The following is a 17,455-nucleotide window of genomic DNA, read 5'->3' as shown; positions in this document are numbered from 1 at the left end:
TTTCCTTTACATTTCCAAGTTGTGGTTCTCCACTATACATATATTATTTTTATTCTGATTTAAAATTAATTTAGCTCAAGTTTTCCCCAACATATATTTTTAATGACCACATAATATGTTATTGAGCTAACCTACCACAATTTAGTTAATCATTGCCCTATTAGTTAGGCATTAATTTTTTTTCCCATTTTTTTCCCACTGTTTTAAACAATGCTACAGGAAACATCTTTTGAATACTTTCTTTTGTAGTGATTCCCAAAGATGGAGTTTCTGAATTAAAAGGTATGACCAGTTTCTATGGCCCCGGCTATGATTACCAAATAGCTTTATCAAAAGGGCCAAGTGGTTACACTTCCAATGGCAGTGAGATCACAAGCGCCCCGATACTCTGGTGACCTGTCCTTTGGAGGGCAGGCTGAAAGCTCTTAGGAAGGAAGACCAGTGGGCAGCTGCTGGGGATGTCTCCAAATATCCGGGGAAGTCAAGCCACCAAACACTTGCTAGACCAGGCAGTGGCTCGGAACTCTGGGTTCAGAAGAGAGCAGATGTTCTCTGCTCTCTTCCAGGGTCATCCAATGATTCTGGAGATGCTCATTTGGAAACTGAAAGCCTTTGATGTCTGTAGGGTTGAAGGGATGATGTTCCAAGTGGGGACTAACCAGTGATCCCACCAATTCCTTTTAGAAGCTTCAGAGGTCTATGGGGCCTTTTGGGGGCTGCCTCTTAGCTCCCCACTCTTGTCTTCTCAATTTACTCCTTTGGATCTTGCCAGAAACCATCTTCGGCAGTTCTGAAACAGAGGCCATCTAGTGACCATAAAACAAAAACACTTTGAAATGATCATTTTACAGAAAGCCTTTCGACGTTTCTGGAAAGCCTCCGTGATTCATGGTTTTCCCCAAACGGCAACAATGAAAACGGCTAGCCTGGAGCACATGCTCTTTCCAAGAGTGTTTCAGTACCACCCACTGAATCTCCTTTATGTCAGTTCTTAGACTGGGAACACAGTGTGCTATGGGGAAGGCCCAGTGAAGAGGCAGGGAGACAGGGCTGAGGCAGCAGCCAGGGTTATTCGTATCTTCAACCTCCCAGTGCCTGACCCTGAGTGGGAGCCCAGGGAGCACGTGCCCATTTGATTTCCCAGCTTATTAAGTCCTAGAACCCGCAGATGTTTACCTTTCCTGGGGTACTTGTACGGAGCAGTCACCCTTTTCCCGTGCTCCTGGAGCTCCTGGGTTAGTTTCTCTGGATCATGTGAGTAATAGGCTGGAGAAAGGACTATAAATGCCTTTACCACCTGTTGGGAAAAACAAAAACAAACAAACAAACAAAAAACAAAGAATCAGGCCTCATGTAACCACTCTTTTCTCCTTAACCTAGCCTTGTGAATAAGTGCTCACATTCACCAGCCCAACATGAAAGTTCTACCAGTGACTTGGACTCAGCCAGCAAATTGGATACCAAGTTTTTTCTGTTGCCTGCCTTTCCAGGATCAACTATTAGGAGTTATGGTTTTTATGGAGTGATTTTAGAATCCTATTTTCCAAACTATTCCCCATACCTGAAATGACACTGTTAGAAGCCAACATGCTTCCCTTAAGATGCCAATACTTTGGAGAGAGGAGATTCACAAACTCCTTAGGGTTCATTACTTACGGGTTTTCCTGACTAAGAAGGCAGCTAGGTACAGGTTTGGACAGGCAGGGTTGGGGGAAAACGTGTACCACTTGCAAGGGGAGGTGGGTCTTTCTGAGACTGCATGTATGAGTGTTTGCAATCGGCAAGCATTTTGCTGCACAGCTGTTTCGGGCATCCAGAGGGACGTTCTGCACCTTGGCTCTCTCTGCCCACATCTTTCTTGCAGGTTGCCTCCTGCCAAGGAAGAGGAATAGTCCCAGCCTCAGGTACAACAGAACATGGTTTCTGACAGGAATGGAAGAGTTCAAAGGCCAGCATACAACTCTGTCAACAACACCCTAAGTGGTGGTTCACTGTCTTTGCATACTTCCCAGTGGTGGGTGTCTCACTACCATTTCATGTTCAGATAGATCTGGTTTTTAGGAAGGGCTTTCTCTTACTGCTAAAACTACCAAGCATTTATCGAACACTTTCTATGTGCCAGGCTCTGTTCTGAGCATTATACTTGGCTTAACGTTCAGCACACAGCCATTTGTCATAGCCCCAGTTACTGTGAGGCATGCAGGGCTAGGCATACTTTTCCAGGCACAATTGCTCTACCCCATAGATGGGTTTCTCACCTCGCTCACTCTATATTAGTGGCCTCAAATTTAGTGGGCGTCGGAATCACTTGGCTAGGGGCTTCTGGTCAAAATGAAGATTCCTTAAGGCTGCATTCCCAGTCACTTTGATTCAGCAAGTCTCACTTTAGGTCTAGAACTCTATATTTTAAACAAAAATCCCAGAAGACGCAACTGTGAGCAGTCCAGGGCCCAGACTTTGCAAATCACTCCTCTGCCCCGAGGCTTCTGAAAATGCAGCTTGATCTTGCACTAACTTTCATAAGGTAACTACGTGATACTTTAGGATTATGTTGGATTTACAGCCAGTGAAAAGTTCATAGGTCTGCCTATGAGCTTATTTCTCTCGTACTGTCTGTTCTTCTGGGACCCACGGGAAGGAATTTGCATTTCTCCTGAGAAAAGCCATCTTATTAAATTTGGACCATGTTTCTGACATATCAAGGTCACTTTAGATACTTATTTTGTCATCCCTCAAGTCAGTTATCACTCCCAGGTTAGAGCCATCAGCAACCATGTTTGGTGTGCTCACTATATCTTTATCTGCAAATGGAAAAGGACATTTTATTGGACAGGATGGATGACAAAGCCAGCACCTGCCACTAACATCTCCCACCTAATAGCCCCTTTTGGACACAGTTCCATGTCAACTTGACACCAAAAGTGTTGATATCTTCCCATGGTGTCCCTCTAGAGCATATTTGTATCTCTAAAGACATGAGGGCAATGCTTAACCAAAAGGAATGTGTGTCTGTCTGATGGTGGCATTTCAGACTTTGCGGTACCTGGATGGGGTGAGATATGGGGGAATCTGGGCCTTCCAGCTTACTCTGCTGGGTGCTAATAGGCAAAGAACCAAGAAGTAATGCTCTTGATTGGACTAGTTACCTCCCCTCTGATGGGGTCCAGGCTGCTTGCTGACCACAGCAGACTCCAGGACGGCTGGGTGCTCAGCAAGTGCACTCTCCACTTCAACGGGCCCAATCCGGTAGCTGGAAGAGAAAAACAAACTCTTCCAAGTGTCCTCCCCTCTCCCATGAAGCTTCAAAGGGAGAAGGAAAGAGCAGACAACTTGACCTTGAGGAATTGATCACATCATTATTCCTTCCCATGAACCAAAAGTAGCCATCCTTGTCCATGTGGGCTCAGTCCCCTGTGATGTAGAAGTCCCCTCGCTCTGACGCTGCTGCCTTCTCAGAATTGCCCTGAAAGACACAGTGAGCCCATGAAGGGCCATCTGGGCACAGTCACTCAGGACACATGGCCTGAGCAGCCCCACGCAGAAGGCTGGGGACCCCTCAACAGGAAGTCCAGTGGCTAGAAGTCCCCACTGGACAGGGAGCCATGAATCTGTGGGTTTTCCCTCTTTTAACTGGAAGGAAGCTGCCAGGAAATGATTAAGGATAGCCGCCCACTGCCATCCGTAGAAGGGTCTAGGCAGCATACTCGCATGCAGGGGGGTGGGCACATGGCTACTGGCTCTGTTTCTTAGGATAAAAGAGCACACTGATACTCTTTGGGCTCAGCAATCACTGAAGATAGAAAGGGAGTGTCTGGCCAAGAGCGAGGGTAGGGGAAAGAGATGCAACACAAAACTCTGATTCTCAAAGCTTTAAAGTAAAGCTACTGCTCAGTAAGAAAAAGAAACAAATTACTGGCACAGGCAGCGACACACATGAATCACAAGAACGTCACACTGAGTAAAAGAAAGCAGACACAAACAAATGAATACTTTGATTGCATTTACATGAAGTTCTTTTTTTAACAAAAGGCAAAATTAATCTTCAGTGACAACAAATAATTTAGCAATTGTGCCTGAGGCCTAGGGATTGACTGCAAAGGGGAACAAGGGAACTTTTTGGGGTGATAAAAAATGTTCTATAACTTGATGTGGTGATGGTTACACGGGTATATACATTTGTCAAAAGTCATTGGCCTGTACATTTAACATAAGGGCATTTCATTGCATGTAAATTATACTTTAATTTTAAAAACGCCTTCTGAAAAATAAAGAAAAAAGCTAAGCTGTCAATACCTAAAAATAAATGTAACACAAAATCTGTAAGAAGCATACATAGAAAATGTAAAATTCTACAGAACATTAAAGAAGATATACATAAGTGAAAAGATACACTTAATATCATAAAGATGTTAATTCTCCCCAAATTGATCTATAAACAATGCATCTCCAACTAAAATGCTAACAGTTCCACAGAACTTGACAAATTGATTCTAAAGTGTATATGAAAGAACAGAGGACCAAGAATAGGTAAAACGTTTCTAAAGAAGTTGAGTAAAAAGGAGAGACTTGCTCTACTAGATATTGAGACTTATGATAATGTTTTTGTGGATAAGGCTCTATCTTTCTCAGGGTAATGACGCTTGTTGTCAGGCTGGGCACTGGGAGATGTATTCAAAGTGCCCCCAGCAGAGCCAAGGCCCTCAGAAGGGAATGTGCTACACAAAGCTTAATAACCATATTCACTCCCAAATTGGGGGAGCTCTAAGCAGCCGTAGAAAATGAATTTTTCCCAAAATACTTAAGTGCCACAAAAAAGACGCATGACATAACTTAATGTTAAAATGTGCATAGTACAAAGTTGTGGTGTGGTGTCAATTATATATGAAACTATACCTGAGGACCCTTTGCTTGCATAGATTTCATTTAAAAAATTTATCATTTCTGTATTATACAATTATATATCTCTTATAGCATAAATAGAAAATAAAGATGAAGGATGACAAAAGATCAGTCTCACTACTCAGATAATCAAGGCTAAAAATTTGATCTGTGTATGGGAACTTTTCATGGCTTATCTGTGATTTTATGCATATACGCATTTGTGTGAATACAAAATATTCTATACATGTATTTCTACAATCCAATTTTACTACAGTTAACAATCATGAACAGTCATGAACATCTCCTCACAAGAGTAAAAAAGTGTAATGAAATATAAAATATTTGCATAATATTACCCTGTGTGGCTGTAATATTATTTATTTAAACACTTTCATGTTATTAGAAATTTGGATTCTCTTTCTTTTTAGTCCTTTCCCTTTCCTTTTCTTCTCTTTTTCGTCTTTTTCTTTCTCTCTCTTCTTCTTTTTCTTAAATATACAATGCTGTAATATTATTTATATAACTAATTTCCCACTGTTAGAAATTCAGAGAGTACCTCCACCCCTTTCGTCTGTTATAAACAACACTGTAATGAACATCTGTGCATTTGACAATTTGTTTCCGTAGGAAAATAAGTAGATTCCTTATACTGGGTATAAAATTGAAATAGGCACATTACTTTAATTGACGTGTGCAATCTCAGCTATATGGAATGTATATGCTAATGAGGGGGGATGAGCTTACCTGGTCAGTCCTACTAACCACTCAGCATTCACAGAGCAACTGTGGCCTGACAATCTCTATTAATTTTCAATGTTCCATGATTCTCATGAAGAGATTTAATATTTTTTTCTTAGTTAAAAATGACCCAGAAAGAAAACTAACAGCTGGTGCTAGTGATGAAGAGAAAAAGTTGAAGAAAACAAAGGTTCTTTTTAGCAAATAACTTTACATCTTGACTCTCTCAATGGAATGATCACAGACCGGAGAGGTCCTGTATGTAAGCTCTATGAGGACAAGGGTCTTATCTTTCCTGTCCAGTGCTGTATACTTAGCGGCATGAAGTAAGCACTCAGTGAATAAGGAATAAATTCTTCAGGAAAGTCAAGGATTTACTTTCACCTACAAAAGTGATTAGAAGAAAAAATACATTTAAATTTTCACATTATCTCTGCTTGATGGAATTACTATGTTGTTATTGTCATTGTTTTGTAGGTAGATTTCTGTGACTTTCAATAAAATACCATGAAAGATTATTTCTGTTGTAAACACAGAAGAGCCACAAAATACATATACAGCATTTCAAAAACAAATGGACTGATTTTTATCTGCTCCTTCCAATATTGTTGCTGATTGATGGCTTAGTATATACAGCAGATGGAGTTTCTATAAAGCTCGGCTGCACGTTTGAATCATCTGGGGAGCTGACGCACATTCTCAGAAAGTTGGCTCTCACTGACGTGGAACTTGAGTATCAGGAATGTATGAAGCTTCCCAGGTGCTTTGTACACCCATGTTCAATAGTAACATTACTGACAAGAGTCAAAAGGTGGTAGCAGCCCAAGTGTCCATCAATGGATGAATGGATAAGCAAAATTGGTAGAGACACAATGGAATATTATTCAGTCCTGAAAAGGAAGGGAATTCTTACACAGGCTACAACATGGATGAACCTTGAAGGAATTATGCTACGTAAAATAAGCCAGACACAAAAGGAAAAATACTGTACAATTCTACTTTTATGAGGTTCCCAGAGTAGTCAAATTCATCAAGACAGAAACTAGAATGGCTGTTGTCAGGGCTGTGGGCAGGAGGCAATAGGGAGTTTTTGTATAATGGGTACAGAGTTTCAGAATTGCAAGATGAAAAAGTTCTGCAGATGGATGGTGGGGACAATTGCACAACAATGTGAATGTACTTAATGACACTGAACTATGCACTTAAATGGTTAAAATGGTAAATTTAATGTTATGTATAGTTTACCACACTTAAAAAAAAACAAAAAAAAAAACCCCAAAAAAACCTCCAATGGCTTCTCACCTCACTTAGAGTAAAGCCCAAAGCCTTCAGATCCTTACCTGATTTACCCCCTTGTTAGCTCTTAACTTCAAATCCTGCCACTTTCACCCTTACCCACACTCCTCCATCTCACCTACCTACTTTCTGTTCCTTGGACCCACTAGACGAGCTGTCCCCTGGTACCTTCCACTAGCCACAAAACTCAGTCCATAGTTGGCCTGGCCGTGCTCAACCATCCTGGGGGCCCCAGTTGTGCCGCTTATGAAGTAGACGGCTGGTGGGTCTTGACTCCTGGTCCTCGCACAGTTGTGCTCTGTGGACGCCTCCCTGTAAAATATAAAAATACTAGGAGGGTACTGCTAATAGTGAAAACACTCATAGTCACAGTAATATCTATAACAACAATACCGGCTACATTTGGTAAATACCACGTATGAGGCACCTGCTGGAAGCTCCAGCTTGAGTTATCTCTAATCCTTACAATCACCCCACAGGGTAGGTATTATTATTATAACCCTTTGCAGATAAGGAAATTGAGGCTCAAAATGGTTAAATGACTCACTGCTGTCCGACACAAGCAGCTTGGTTTGGAGGGAGGGGCCACTGGCGCTAATGGCGTCCACCCGTGGAGCCAGGGAATCACTGGTGGTAATGGACTTGGCCCTGGGTGTCTGCAGCCAGAATTTGAGGTCTTTCTCTGTCAGCTGAGAGATGCCGGGAATCATGACGGCCCCTGATACCACACAGAGAGGGGATGTTTGACTGGGCAACAGGGAAGACCCCTGTGAACAGGTCCAGACCAGATATCCCCAGATAGGAGCAAGAAGGGGCTGGAGAGAGTTGGAATGCTTGAACTGGAAAAAGCATTATTAATGACAAAATATTGAAATTCAGAAAATATTTCCAGAGCATTTACATGCGCTAAGAATTTTACATGCATTATTTCATTTAATTCTTACAATCCTGGAGAGTAGATGCTATTATTAATCCCACTTTGCAGATTCAAAAAAACTAAGACCTAGACCTTTATGCCTTAAATAAATGAATAACTTGCCCAAGATCACACAGCTAATATGTTGTAGAGCTGGAATTGTGAACTGAGGCAGGGGTAACCTTAAAAGTCCATGATCTTGAGCATTGTATTATATTGCCCTAGAGATTACCTAGTTCAGTGGTTTTCCATGCCTTTCAAACAAAAGGCTACAATGAATCTTAGTGTTGGGTGTGGGTCCCTTGGGGCAGGGGCGTGGGTATAGCAGCGGGAGCTCCAGGACCCCATATTACTTCAACCGAAGCCACTCTGAGGTAGCTGAGCTCATCTGCTCCCAAAGGGAAGCGACAAGGAAGCAGAAAGCAGGGACAGATTTTAATGACACTTGAAAAACCACTTCAGTATCTCAGAATGCAGGCTGTAAACACTCCGCACTCCACTGAGTCCAACATTCTCATTTCACAGGTGAGAAGAAAGAGATTCTAAAATAATCAGTCATCCGGCCACAGCCCAGCCACTGAGTGAGGACAGAAGACAGAGGAAAGAGCCAATCCCTGTATGTCTGTTTCTTTTCCTCAGAGCTGGATACACTATAAGGGTGCTCACTTTTATATACTGTGCAAAATATGTAAAAATAAATGAACGTTTCTGCCTCCTTTTTGGAGAGACAATCTATTAACAAAATGGTTGGATTAAGCTTGTTCATACAGAAAGGTCAATTTTCTGATGTGAGTGTGTACCCCTCTGTTTTGCAAACATTATTTGTGAAAACAAATTTCAGGTAGATTGTTCTACGGACACTACTGGAAGGGAGTTGGACAACATTTTAAGTGGTGGAAAGTTCCCAGGGGATGGAGAAACCAGCACTCCACCGAAAGTAGTTGTCTTGTTTTTGTAAAATCAGCCTAAAAACTCCAGCCCTTTCAACAAGTGTACCAGACAGGGCCAGCAGAGGCTCTCAGGGCTCCGCGGGCTGTGTCCTTTGGCCTCCTCTCCTCCTCTGCTGGAAGAACCATCCCAAGATGGATGGCTCGCTACCCCAACATTCATGACAGCGGGAACACAAACCTCTCAGGGCTGCTAAACTAACTTAGATTGGTTATGAAGGTCTCTCATCTATAACTGCATTATTCTCCACACACTGGCAGCTCCCGAACCACAACCGCAAAAAAATAACGATTGGTTTGATCCGTTTGGAATCGTTCAGAAAATCTATTTATTTGTCAACATTAAAAGACCGGAAGGTTTTTTTCCATAAAAATCCAAGTTTTTTTTAATTACAAAAATCAGAAGTTCTGGAAACACTGGCCCTCATTCACACATGGAAACATGTGTTTGGAGTTTGGAGGAGTGGTGGTCCCTGCTGGATGAGGCACGTGAGCTCCAGTTCAGTGCAGTCCTCAGTGCTCCCTGCTGCCTCACACTGGCCTGTTTTAATCAATTACAGTGCTATCTGGCCCCTGTACACAATCAAGTTTGTGACTGTTGGGCAAAGGGGAAGTAAACAAAATGCCACATGAGGTTCAATTTCCTCCATCTCCCAAACCTTGTGGATGCTGCCAAAGCTCGAGCAGGTTGTGTCAGCCCCAACTGGGGGTCTCAGCCCTGCTCACTGACCTGTCCGCATACAAGCCACACTGACCAGCCACCACTCCAGGAGCTGAGAGAGCACCAGCATCATTCTGTCTCCAGACTGCAGGTCACATGTGCCCCCCCAGCATGTTAGCTGCCTTCCTGGACTGCTCCCCCAACTCCTCAAGGCTCCCCTTGACCTCTGCTCCCATGCCACTGACCCAGCAGAAGGCAGGGATTGGGGGCCGGTGCCCAGCCTAGGCAGAGGTATTGGCAAAAAAGAAGTAGAAACCATTGGTGAGGATTTTTGTTTGCTTGCTGTTGTTTTTCAAATTTAATTTTATTTTTACAATAGTTATTAAATTCACAGGGTTCAAAAATCAAAATATGAAAAGATATGCATTGAGAAGTCTTCTTCCACCGTTGTGTCTATCCACCTGCTTCCCACTTCACCTGTCTCAATGAGGAACCAATATTATTAGTTTCTTGCAAATCCTTCCAGTGTTTCTTTAGGCAGACGTTACGTATATTCTTTTCTCCATACCATCTTTTTAATGCAAAAGATAGACTAAAATTCACACTGTTGTGTCCTCCCCTTTTTTACATTGAGATATAATTCTCCTACCATAAAATTCACCATTTTAAAGCACATAGTTCAAGGGTTTCTGGTATATTCACAAAGTTATGTAACCATCACTACCATCTAACTCCAGAACCTTTTCATTATCCTAAAAAGAAATATTTTACAGATTAGTAGTCACACCCTATTCTCTCCTTACCAAGGCCCTGGCAACCACTAATCTACTTTCTGTATGGATTTGCCTATTCTGGATATTTGACATGAATGGAATTATACAATATGTGGCCTTTTGTGTCTGGTTTCTTTCACTTAGCATAATGTTTTCAAGGTTTATCCATGTTGTAGCATGTGTCAGTGTTACATTCTTTTTAATGGCCAAGTAATATTCCACTGTATGGATAGACCACATTTTGTTTGTACATTCATCTGCTGATGGACATTAGGGTTGCTTCCACTTCCATAATGTTGCTATAAACATTTGTGTATAAGTTTTTGTGTGCACATATGTTTTCTATTCTCTTGGATATACACCTAGGAGCATAATGCTAGGTCATACAATAACTCTATGTTTAACTTTTTGAGGAATTGCTAAATTGTTTTCCACAGCATCTGTACCATTTTACATTCCCACCAGCAATGTATGAGGGCTCTAATTTCTCTACATCTTTGCTAACCTTTCTTAGCAAACACTTTTTGTTTGTTTTTGTTTTGTTTTGTTTATTTCTTTTATTTAACACTTTTTTGTTTTTGTTTTGTTTTTGTTTTTAACTGTGTCACTCTGTGTGAAGTGGTGTCTCATTGTGGTTGGGATTTTATTCCCCTAATGAATAAAGATGTCGAGCATTTTGCCATGTGTATATTGGCCATTTATTTATATTCTTTAGAGAAGTGCCTATTTGAATCCTTAGCCAATATTTTAATTGGGTCATTTATCTTTTTATTGTTGAGTTTGAATTCTTTATATATTGCAGATATGTGCAACATATGTATATAGGTGTGTACATATATATGATCTATATATGTATATCAGATATGTGATTTGCAAATATTTTCTCCCATTCTGTGGGCTATCTTTTCACTCTGATCTACAAATACTAGAAATTTTCATGAAGTTTGATTTATTTATTGTCTTTCATTGCTTATGCTTTAGAAACCATTACCTAATTCAGGATATGCACTTATATTTTCTTCTAAGGATTTTATAGTTTTTGCTCCTTCATTTAGGTCATTGATCCATTTTTGAGTTAATTCTTGTATGTGGTGTGAGGTAGGGACCACATTCATTTTTTGCATGTGAATATCCAGTTGTGCCAGCACCATTAATTGGAAGAACAATTCTTCCCGCATTGAATTTTCTTGGCACCTTTGTTGAAAACCGATTGACCATAGATTTATGGGTATATTTCTGGATTCTTAAGTCTATCCCATTCATCCATTCCAATCTTTATGCCAGTACCACATTGTCTTTTTTTTTTTCCACACAGTCTTGACTACTGTAACTCTGTAGTAGGTTTTGAAATAAGAAAGTGTGTATACACCAGTTTTGTGTTCCTTTTTCAAGATTGTTTTGGTTATTATGGGTCCCTTGCATTTCCACATGACTCTATGGACAAGACTGTCTATTCTGCAGAGATGTCTACTGGAATTTTTGTAAAGCTTACATTGAGTATGTAGATCACTTTGGGATGTATTGTCATTTTTTTGCAACTTTATAATTTTTGCCTTAATGGCAATTAAGTTTTTAAAAGTGCAGTTCAACTTATTCATACTATTCCTTTATAAAGGGCAGACTTCAGGTAAGCTTTTAAATGCATGCATAATGTAGAGGCTATTATTTTCTGGCAGTTCTTTGTTCATGAAAGTTAAACATCAGATGTGTTTTAAACTTTTGTCAGAATAGTCATGAAGGATATGTTATTTTTACATAATGAGGTAATATCTCAGGGGCATCCTCACTGAGATACACCAAAATCGTAACAAGTTTTTCTTTAATAAATATTCCCTGGATTACTCCAGCCTTTGGCTAGTTTCTAGAGTTCTGAAAAGTTGATTATGACCACTTTTCTAAGGTTTTTGTTGCTGCTATTATGGAGAAAAAAATTTTAGATAGTCCTTATTCCATCATTTTTTCTGACTTAACCCTATTTGTTTAATTTTTTTCATTAGGAGAAGTCTTCTAAGGACGAGCCTAGTGTAAGCTCACTCTGCTTACACTCTGGAGACAGGAAAGGAGCACCCTGACTCCATCTCTTATTTCTCATTTAATTCACACAGCTCCAAGTGGCATATGGGCCCCTTTTTATAGGTTAGAAAACTGAGATCCAAGGAGCCTAGGGATTTGCTCAAGGTCACACTTCAAGCGGATGAACCACATCTCTTTGACAGCAAAGCTTGCTTTTACATCTCAGTCATTCTCACGCCACCTCCATAAATTTTACCATATCCACTAACGGTAGACTGTTATTACATCTACTCACAGTAGTACTTGTCTCATCTTTTTTTAAAACAAGCTCTTCTTAAAATTAACATAAATAAATTTCTTTGAGATAAAGTTTACATTCTCCTACTACAAATAAAAAGTACCTTTAACATAGAAGTCAGAGAGAAGCACAACAGACACATAAGGAAGGGAAAATGAAGAAGGAAGCAAATGCACAGAGACACCCAAAGAAATAGAGATTATCTGAATTCAATTCTATGTATCTGCTGTGATCTGTGAAAAGCTTTGAGTCTGAGCCAAGCTCTCTCCTTATTTAAAAGGGATGTGCACGACGTGAGGAAGATACTAAAAACAGACTAGTAGTAATACAAAACTTTCTCCTTCACTTGCTCAGAATGATCCGAAGGGAATCAAAAGGGGCGTAACTCTCTCCCTGTGTGATTTGGGCTCCGGAATGTGAGACACACTAGGGATTGGGCAAGGGTGTCTAAGGCTCGAAGACTTGGTCGTAATGGTTTTTCTAAGGTTAAATGTTAACAGTTTAAATTTTAGGACTTGAGAAACTCCCAAGTCAAAATGTCCACATGTCTTGTAGCCCTGAGTCTCACTGGGGTGCCCAAGGGCGGACGGAATCTGATGCTCAAGATGGACCCTGGGACACAGTGAGTTTCACCCTTTCCAGCTGACTCCACATGTCCAGCACGTCATGGGCAAAGTTGAAGTACTCAGGCACTGGCTGCCTGCCCAGGCTGATGACTTCCCAGGTGGCCACAATCTTCTGAGAGACAGATAGAGGCGGCAGCTGCCCATGAGACGAACAGATGCCCCAGGCATTTCTCAGAGCCTGGAGGACCAGTCCTCTTAGCCATAGCCTCGTGTTGCCTCCTGCCTGTCACCAAAGAGGAGAGAGAGCATCGTCATGAATTCTGGGATTCAGGGAGACTCTGAGGTTGGAGAGAAGCGTGTGGTCAGCCCTAGGGTGAGCACGGCACATATCGGCTTGTAGAGAAGAGTCTTGGGTTTTAGAATGAGTTCCATGGTGTGATTTTTGATCATTTCTCCTCCCTGGACATGAGGTCTAGCCCTTCCACCTCTCACTGTCCGTGGATCTCTGTGGATCTGAGCGCAGGAACTCAGAGCCTGCTTCCCAAGCCTCAGTCCTTCAAAGCGAATCCCTCAAAAAGCCTTTGGCAAATCCTGAACTGGCCTGACAATGCGAAAGAAAACTCCAGGGCAGCACTCTCCGATAGAAATGTGATGTGAACCACACGTACTCGTGTAATACACAATTCTCTAGCAGTTTCATTCAAAAAAGTAAAAAGAAACAGGTGAAATTCACTGTAATACATTTTATTTACCTACCTATATCCTATAATTTCAACATGTAATCAATATCAGAAATTATTAGAGAGATAGTTTACATTTTTTGTTGTTGTTGTTCTTAATTCTTTGAAATCCAATGTGCATTTCACACTTACAGGCACACTTCAGTTTAGACCAGCCACATTCAAATGCTCAAGAGCTACACGTGGCTAGTGGCTACTGTATTGGACAGAGAAGTTTTAGTGCCTGGCTATTCAGAGTGTGGCCTATGGACCAAGGACATCGGCATCACCTGGGAGCAGGTTACAAAGGCAGAACCTTAGACCCCACCCTCGACCTGTGGAATTAGAATCTGCACTTTAACAGGAACCCCAGGTGAGTCGAGCACATTAAAGTTTGAGAAGTGAAGCAGTGGCCTCGGGACTGTATCCCCAGTTTCTTTCTGCCAGGCTCCTCTTGGTAATAATAATAATAGAATATGGGAATAATAACTGCCATAGACTAAATGTTTGTGTTCCCCCAAAATTCATATGTCAAATCCTAACCCGCAATGCAATAGTGTGAGGAGGTTGGGCTGCTGGTGGGTGATTAGGTCATGAAGGTGGAGTCCTTATAAAAGAGACCCCAGAGAGCTCCCTTGTTCCTTCTGCTTGCTGAGGATACAGCTACGCACCAGGAAACACGCCCTCACCAGACACCAATCTGCCCATGGTGCCTTGGTCTTGCACTTCCCAGCCTCTAGAACTGTGAGAAACAAATGTTGTTTAAACCACCCAGTATACGGTATTTTTGTCATAGCAGCCCAAATGGGCTAAGATAATAACCAACAATAATAATGTGTCATGATAACAGGAAAAGCAATAATAACTGTCATCTACTGAAGGCTGACTGTGTATTAAGCATTTGAAAAGTGCTTTATATTTCCTTAAATCCTCATAACAACTGTATGATGTGCTATATTCTCTATTTTATAGATAAAGAAAGTGAGGCTTGGAGGGGAAAAGTGACTTCCAGGTCTCACCTCCCAGAAAGCTAGACCCCGGCTTCCGCTGTGGCCACTAACCCTGCAACGGGGGTCGGCATGTGGGGCAGGACTCCCTTTCCCTCACCTCCCTCCCCCACTCCTCACCTCTCCTGAACTCTGCCCCAAGCCCTTTCCTGTGCCTTTCACTCCTGGATTCCGGGAGCCCCTTGACAGCAGATAATTAGAATCCCAGGCCTCCTTCCCAAGTGCACAACGCCATTTCAGGCCCTGCCCACTTTAGGCTTAATCAGCAAAGGCCTCAGGGGCAGCTGACACCCCCTGCTGAAGGATTTCTCTCCACAGTGCCTTGTTCTTGAACCCAGGAAGTGAGAAGACTTCTAGGTTTTGCTTCAGCTGAATGCAGGCCTTAATGCCTGTAAACATTCGGGCTCCTGGGAACGCCAGTAAAGGCAATTTGCTGACTCAGCCGCCCTCGGGAACTTTGGCCCCAAACGCAGCCAAGAGAAGGCAGAGCCCGAAGCCAGCAGGGGACACGTGGCTTCAGCTGGTCAGCACACTTGAGCCAGCGGGTACGGCCCCGCCACCTTTTCTCACAGCTGGGAGATGGTACTCCAACCCCAGCGCCTGCTGGGTGTCCGGACCTAGGGGATATTTTCCCTGAAAATTCAGGTCACCATCTAATCCAAAAAGAGAACAGGAACTTTATTATATTTTAGCAGAAAGGAGACAACAGTGACAATAATATAAATCAGATCACGTCCCTTTTCTGTGCAAAACCCTCTAGAGACAGGAAGTAGATTAGCAGTTGCCTGGAGCAAATGGGCACAAGGGATCTCTTTGTTGGAAATGTTCTAAATTTGGAGTGTGGTCAGAGCTGCACAACTCTGTAAACTTACTAAAAGAAATTAATAGTAATACAAATAATTGTACACTTGAAATGAGTGAATTTTTTGGTATGTAAATTATACTTAAATAAAGCTACTAACAAGAACAAAGCCTCCTCTGGCTCCTTGTGTGGCTCAAAGGCAAAGTCTTGAAAACCGCTCTCACCTGGCTCGCCGGGCTGCAGCCACAGTGGTCTCCCTGTGGCTTTGAAGTCCTGGCTTGGGGTGGGGTTGTTGGTAAAGTGGTTCTCTGAGAACAAAAACTGCACAAGTGACTTGTAGTGTTTGCCAGTATCTATGGTTAAAAATTCCCACCATGGCCAGTTTTGATTCCCACCAGTTTCAACTTATCAAAGTTTAACAACCGGCCTGCAAAGTTTCTGAATAATAAGAGGCTCTCAGGTGGCCCTGCAGGTCGGCTCCAGCCAGCACTGATTCAGGCCTTCTTTGCGGCTCCTCCGCCAGGACGCTCCATCCACATGTCTCACTGCCTTGCCACCCACAGGGCTCAGCTCATGGACCTTCAACCAACTGCCTCATCGAAAGTGGAACCCTCTCCCATCTGACACTTCCTGCCCGCCATTCTCTGCTTGATCTTCCTCCCCAGGATTTATCACTTTCTAACAGTCAGTATATTTTATTTTATTTTTTATAAATTTATTTTATTTATTTATTTTTGGCTGCGTGGGGTCTTCGCCTGGCTTTCTCTAGTTGCGGCGAGTGGGGGCTACTCTTCCTCGTGGTGCGTGGGCTTCTCATTGCGGTGGCTTCTCTTGTCGCGGAGCACGGGCTCTAGGCGCGAGGGCTTCAGTAGTTGTGGCTCGCGGGCTCTAGAGCGCAGGCGCAGTAGTTGTGGCGCACGGGCTTAGTTGCTCCGCGGCATGTGGGATCTTCCCGGACCAGGGAATCGAACCCGTGTCCCCTGCGTTGGCCGGTGGCTTCTTAACCACTGTGCCACCAGGGAAGCCCTCAGTATATTTTAAAATATGTTTTAATTTTTTATTAAAAAATTTATTATTATTATTATTTATTAAAAAATTTCACTTGATTGAGTGACGACTGACAAATGAAATTGTATATACTTAAGGCGTACGTTGTGCTGGTTTGCTACGTGTGTACATGGTGGAAGTGATTACTGGGACAGGGCTTCCTGCCTTATAGGTGCTACGCTGCTCACTTTGCATGTATCATCTCGTCCAACAAGCCTCCTAGGTGTTGTATGCCATTTTACTGGTGAGGAAACTGAGCCTTAGAAAGCATAAGTGACATGCCTGAGACCACACAGCTGCTTAGGAACAGAGCTGGCATCCAGATTCCAATCTATAGGCACCTTTGATGCCACACCCAGTACCCCATAGAGTGTTTTGTTTCTGGCCCTTCTTGTGACCTCCAGCCCTCCTCCCGCCCAACTCAGCATGGGCAGGGCAAGGCCCCCTCTTACTCAACAATGGCCTATTCTTCTCCAGGGCTGGAACCCCAGAACTCAGAACGTTGCTGCTGAGGATGCTCTGGCCTCAGGGTGTCCAGCAAGGGACTCCACTGCTGCCTCTGGATTTCCACCCAGCGGCCTTCGTGTCCTGCTCTGGTCACAAAGGGAAGCCGGGAGCCTGCTCTTCAGGCACGAACTTCCCCCCTCCAGGGCCACAGAGTGTGCTGCCCCGGCCCTGGCTTGGCCCCAGTGGGCCTGAGAAAAACCAGGCTTCCTGCAGGTATGAGCTTGAGTAAAAATGGCAATTCTGACTGAAGGGCCCTGCCCTGGTAACCTTCCTTCTGCAGAGAA

The 17,455-nt window shown here is 42.7% G+C and overlaps 2 protein-coding genes across 2 annotated transcripts in view; one reads left to right on the top strand and one right to left on the bottom strand.

Moving 5' to 3' along the window:
• Positions 1–689: 689 nt before the first annotated feature.
• LOC137750427 (acyl-coenzyme A synthetase ACSM5, mitochondrial-like) lies at positions 690–16,796 on the bottom strand. Its single transcript, XM_068524782.1, is given in 13 exon segments — positions 690–829; positions 1,177–1,297; positions 3,147–3,176; positions 3,178–3,250; positions 3,336–3,463; positions 7,062–7,227; positions 7,459–7,633; positions 9,509–9,605; positions 9,607–9,720; positions 13,157–13,372; positions 15,386–15,468; positions 15,842–15,925; positions 16,769–16,796. Coding segments are annotated over 13 exon segments (1,455 nt in total).
• PDILT (protein disulfide isomerase like, testis expressed) overlaps positions 13,304–17,455 on the top strand; it is a 41,735-nt gene continuing 37,583 nt past the window's right edge. The window contains exons 1-3 of the mRNA XM_068566051.1: positions 13,304–13,462; positions 13,964–14,181; positions 16,181–16,301. The gene's annotated coding sequence lies outside the window, so the exon portion shown is untranslated. The remainder of the gene's footprint in view (positions 13,463–13,963; positions 14,182–16,180; positions 16,302–17,455) is intronic.

This window comes from Eschrichtius robustus, chromosome 16 (genome assembly GCF_028021215.1).
Source record: "Eschrichtius robustus isolate mEscRob2 chromosome 16, mEscRob2.pri, whole genome shotgun sequence".
Lineage (NCBI taxonomy): Eukaryota > Metazoa > Chordata > Mammalia > Artiodactyla > Eschrichtiidae > Eschrichtius > Eschrichtius robustus.
The sequence above is the reverse complement of the archived record's forward strand: the minus strand, read 5'-3'. Positions and strand labels throughout refer to the sequence as shown.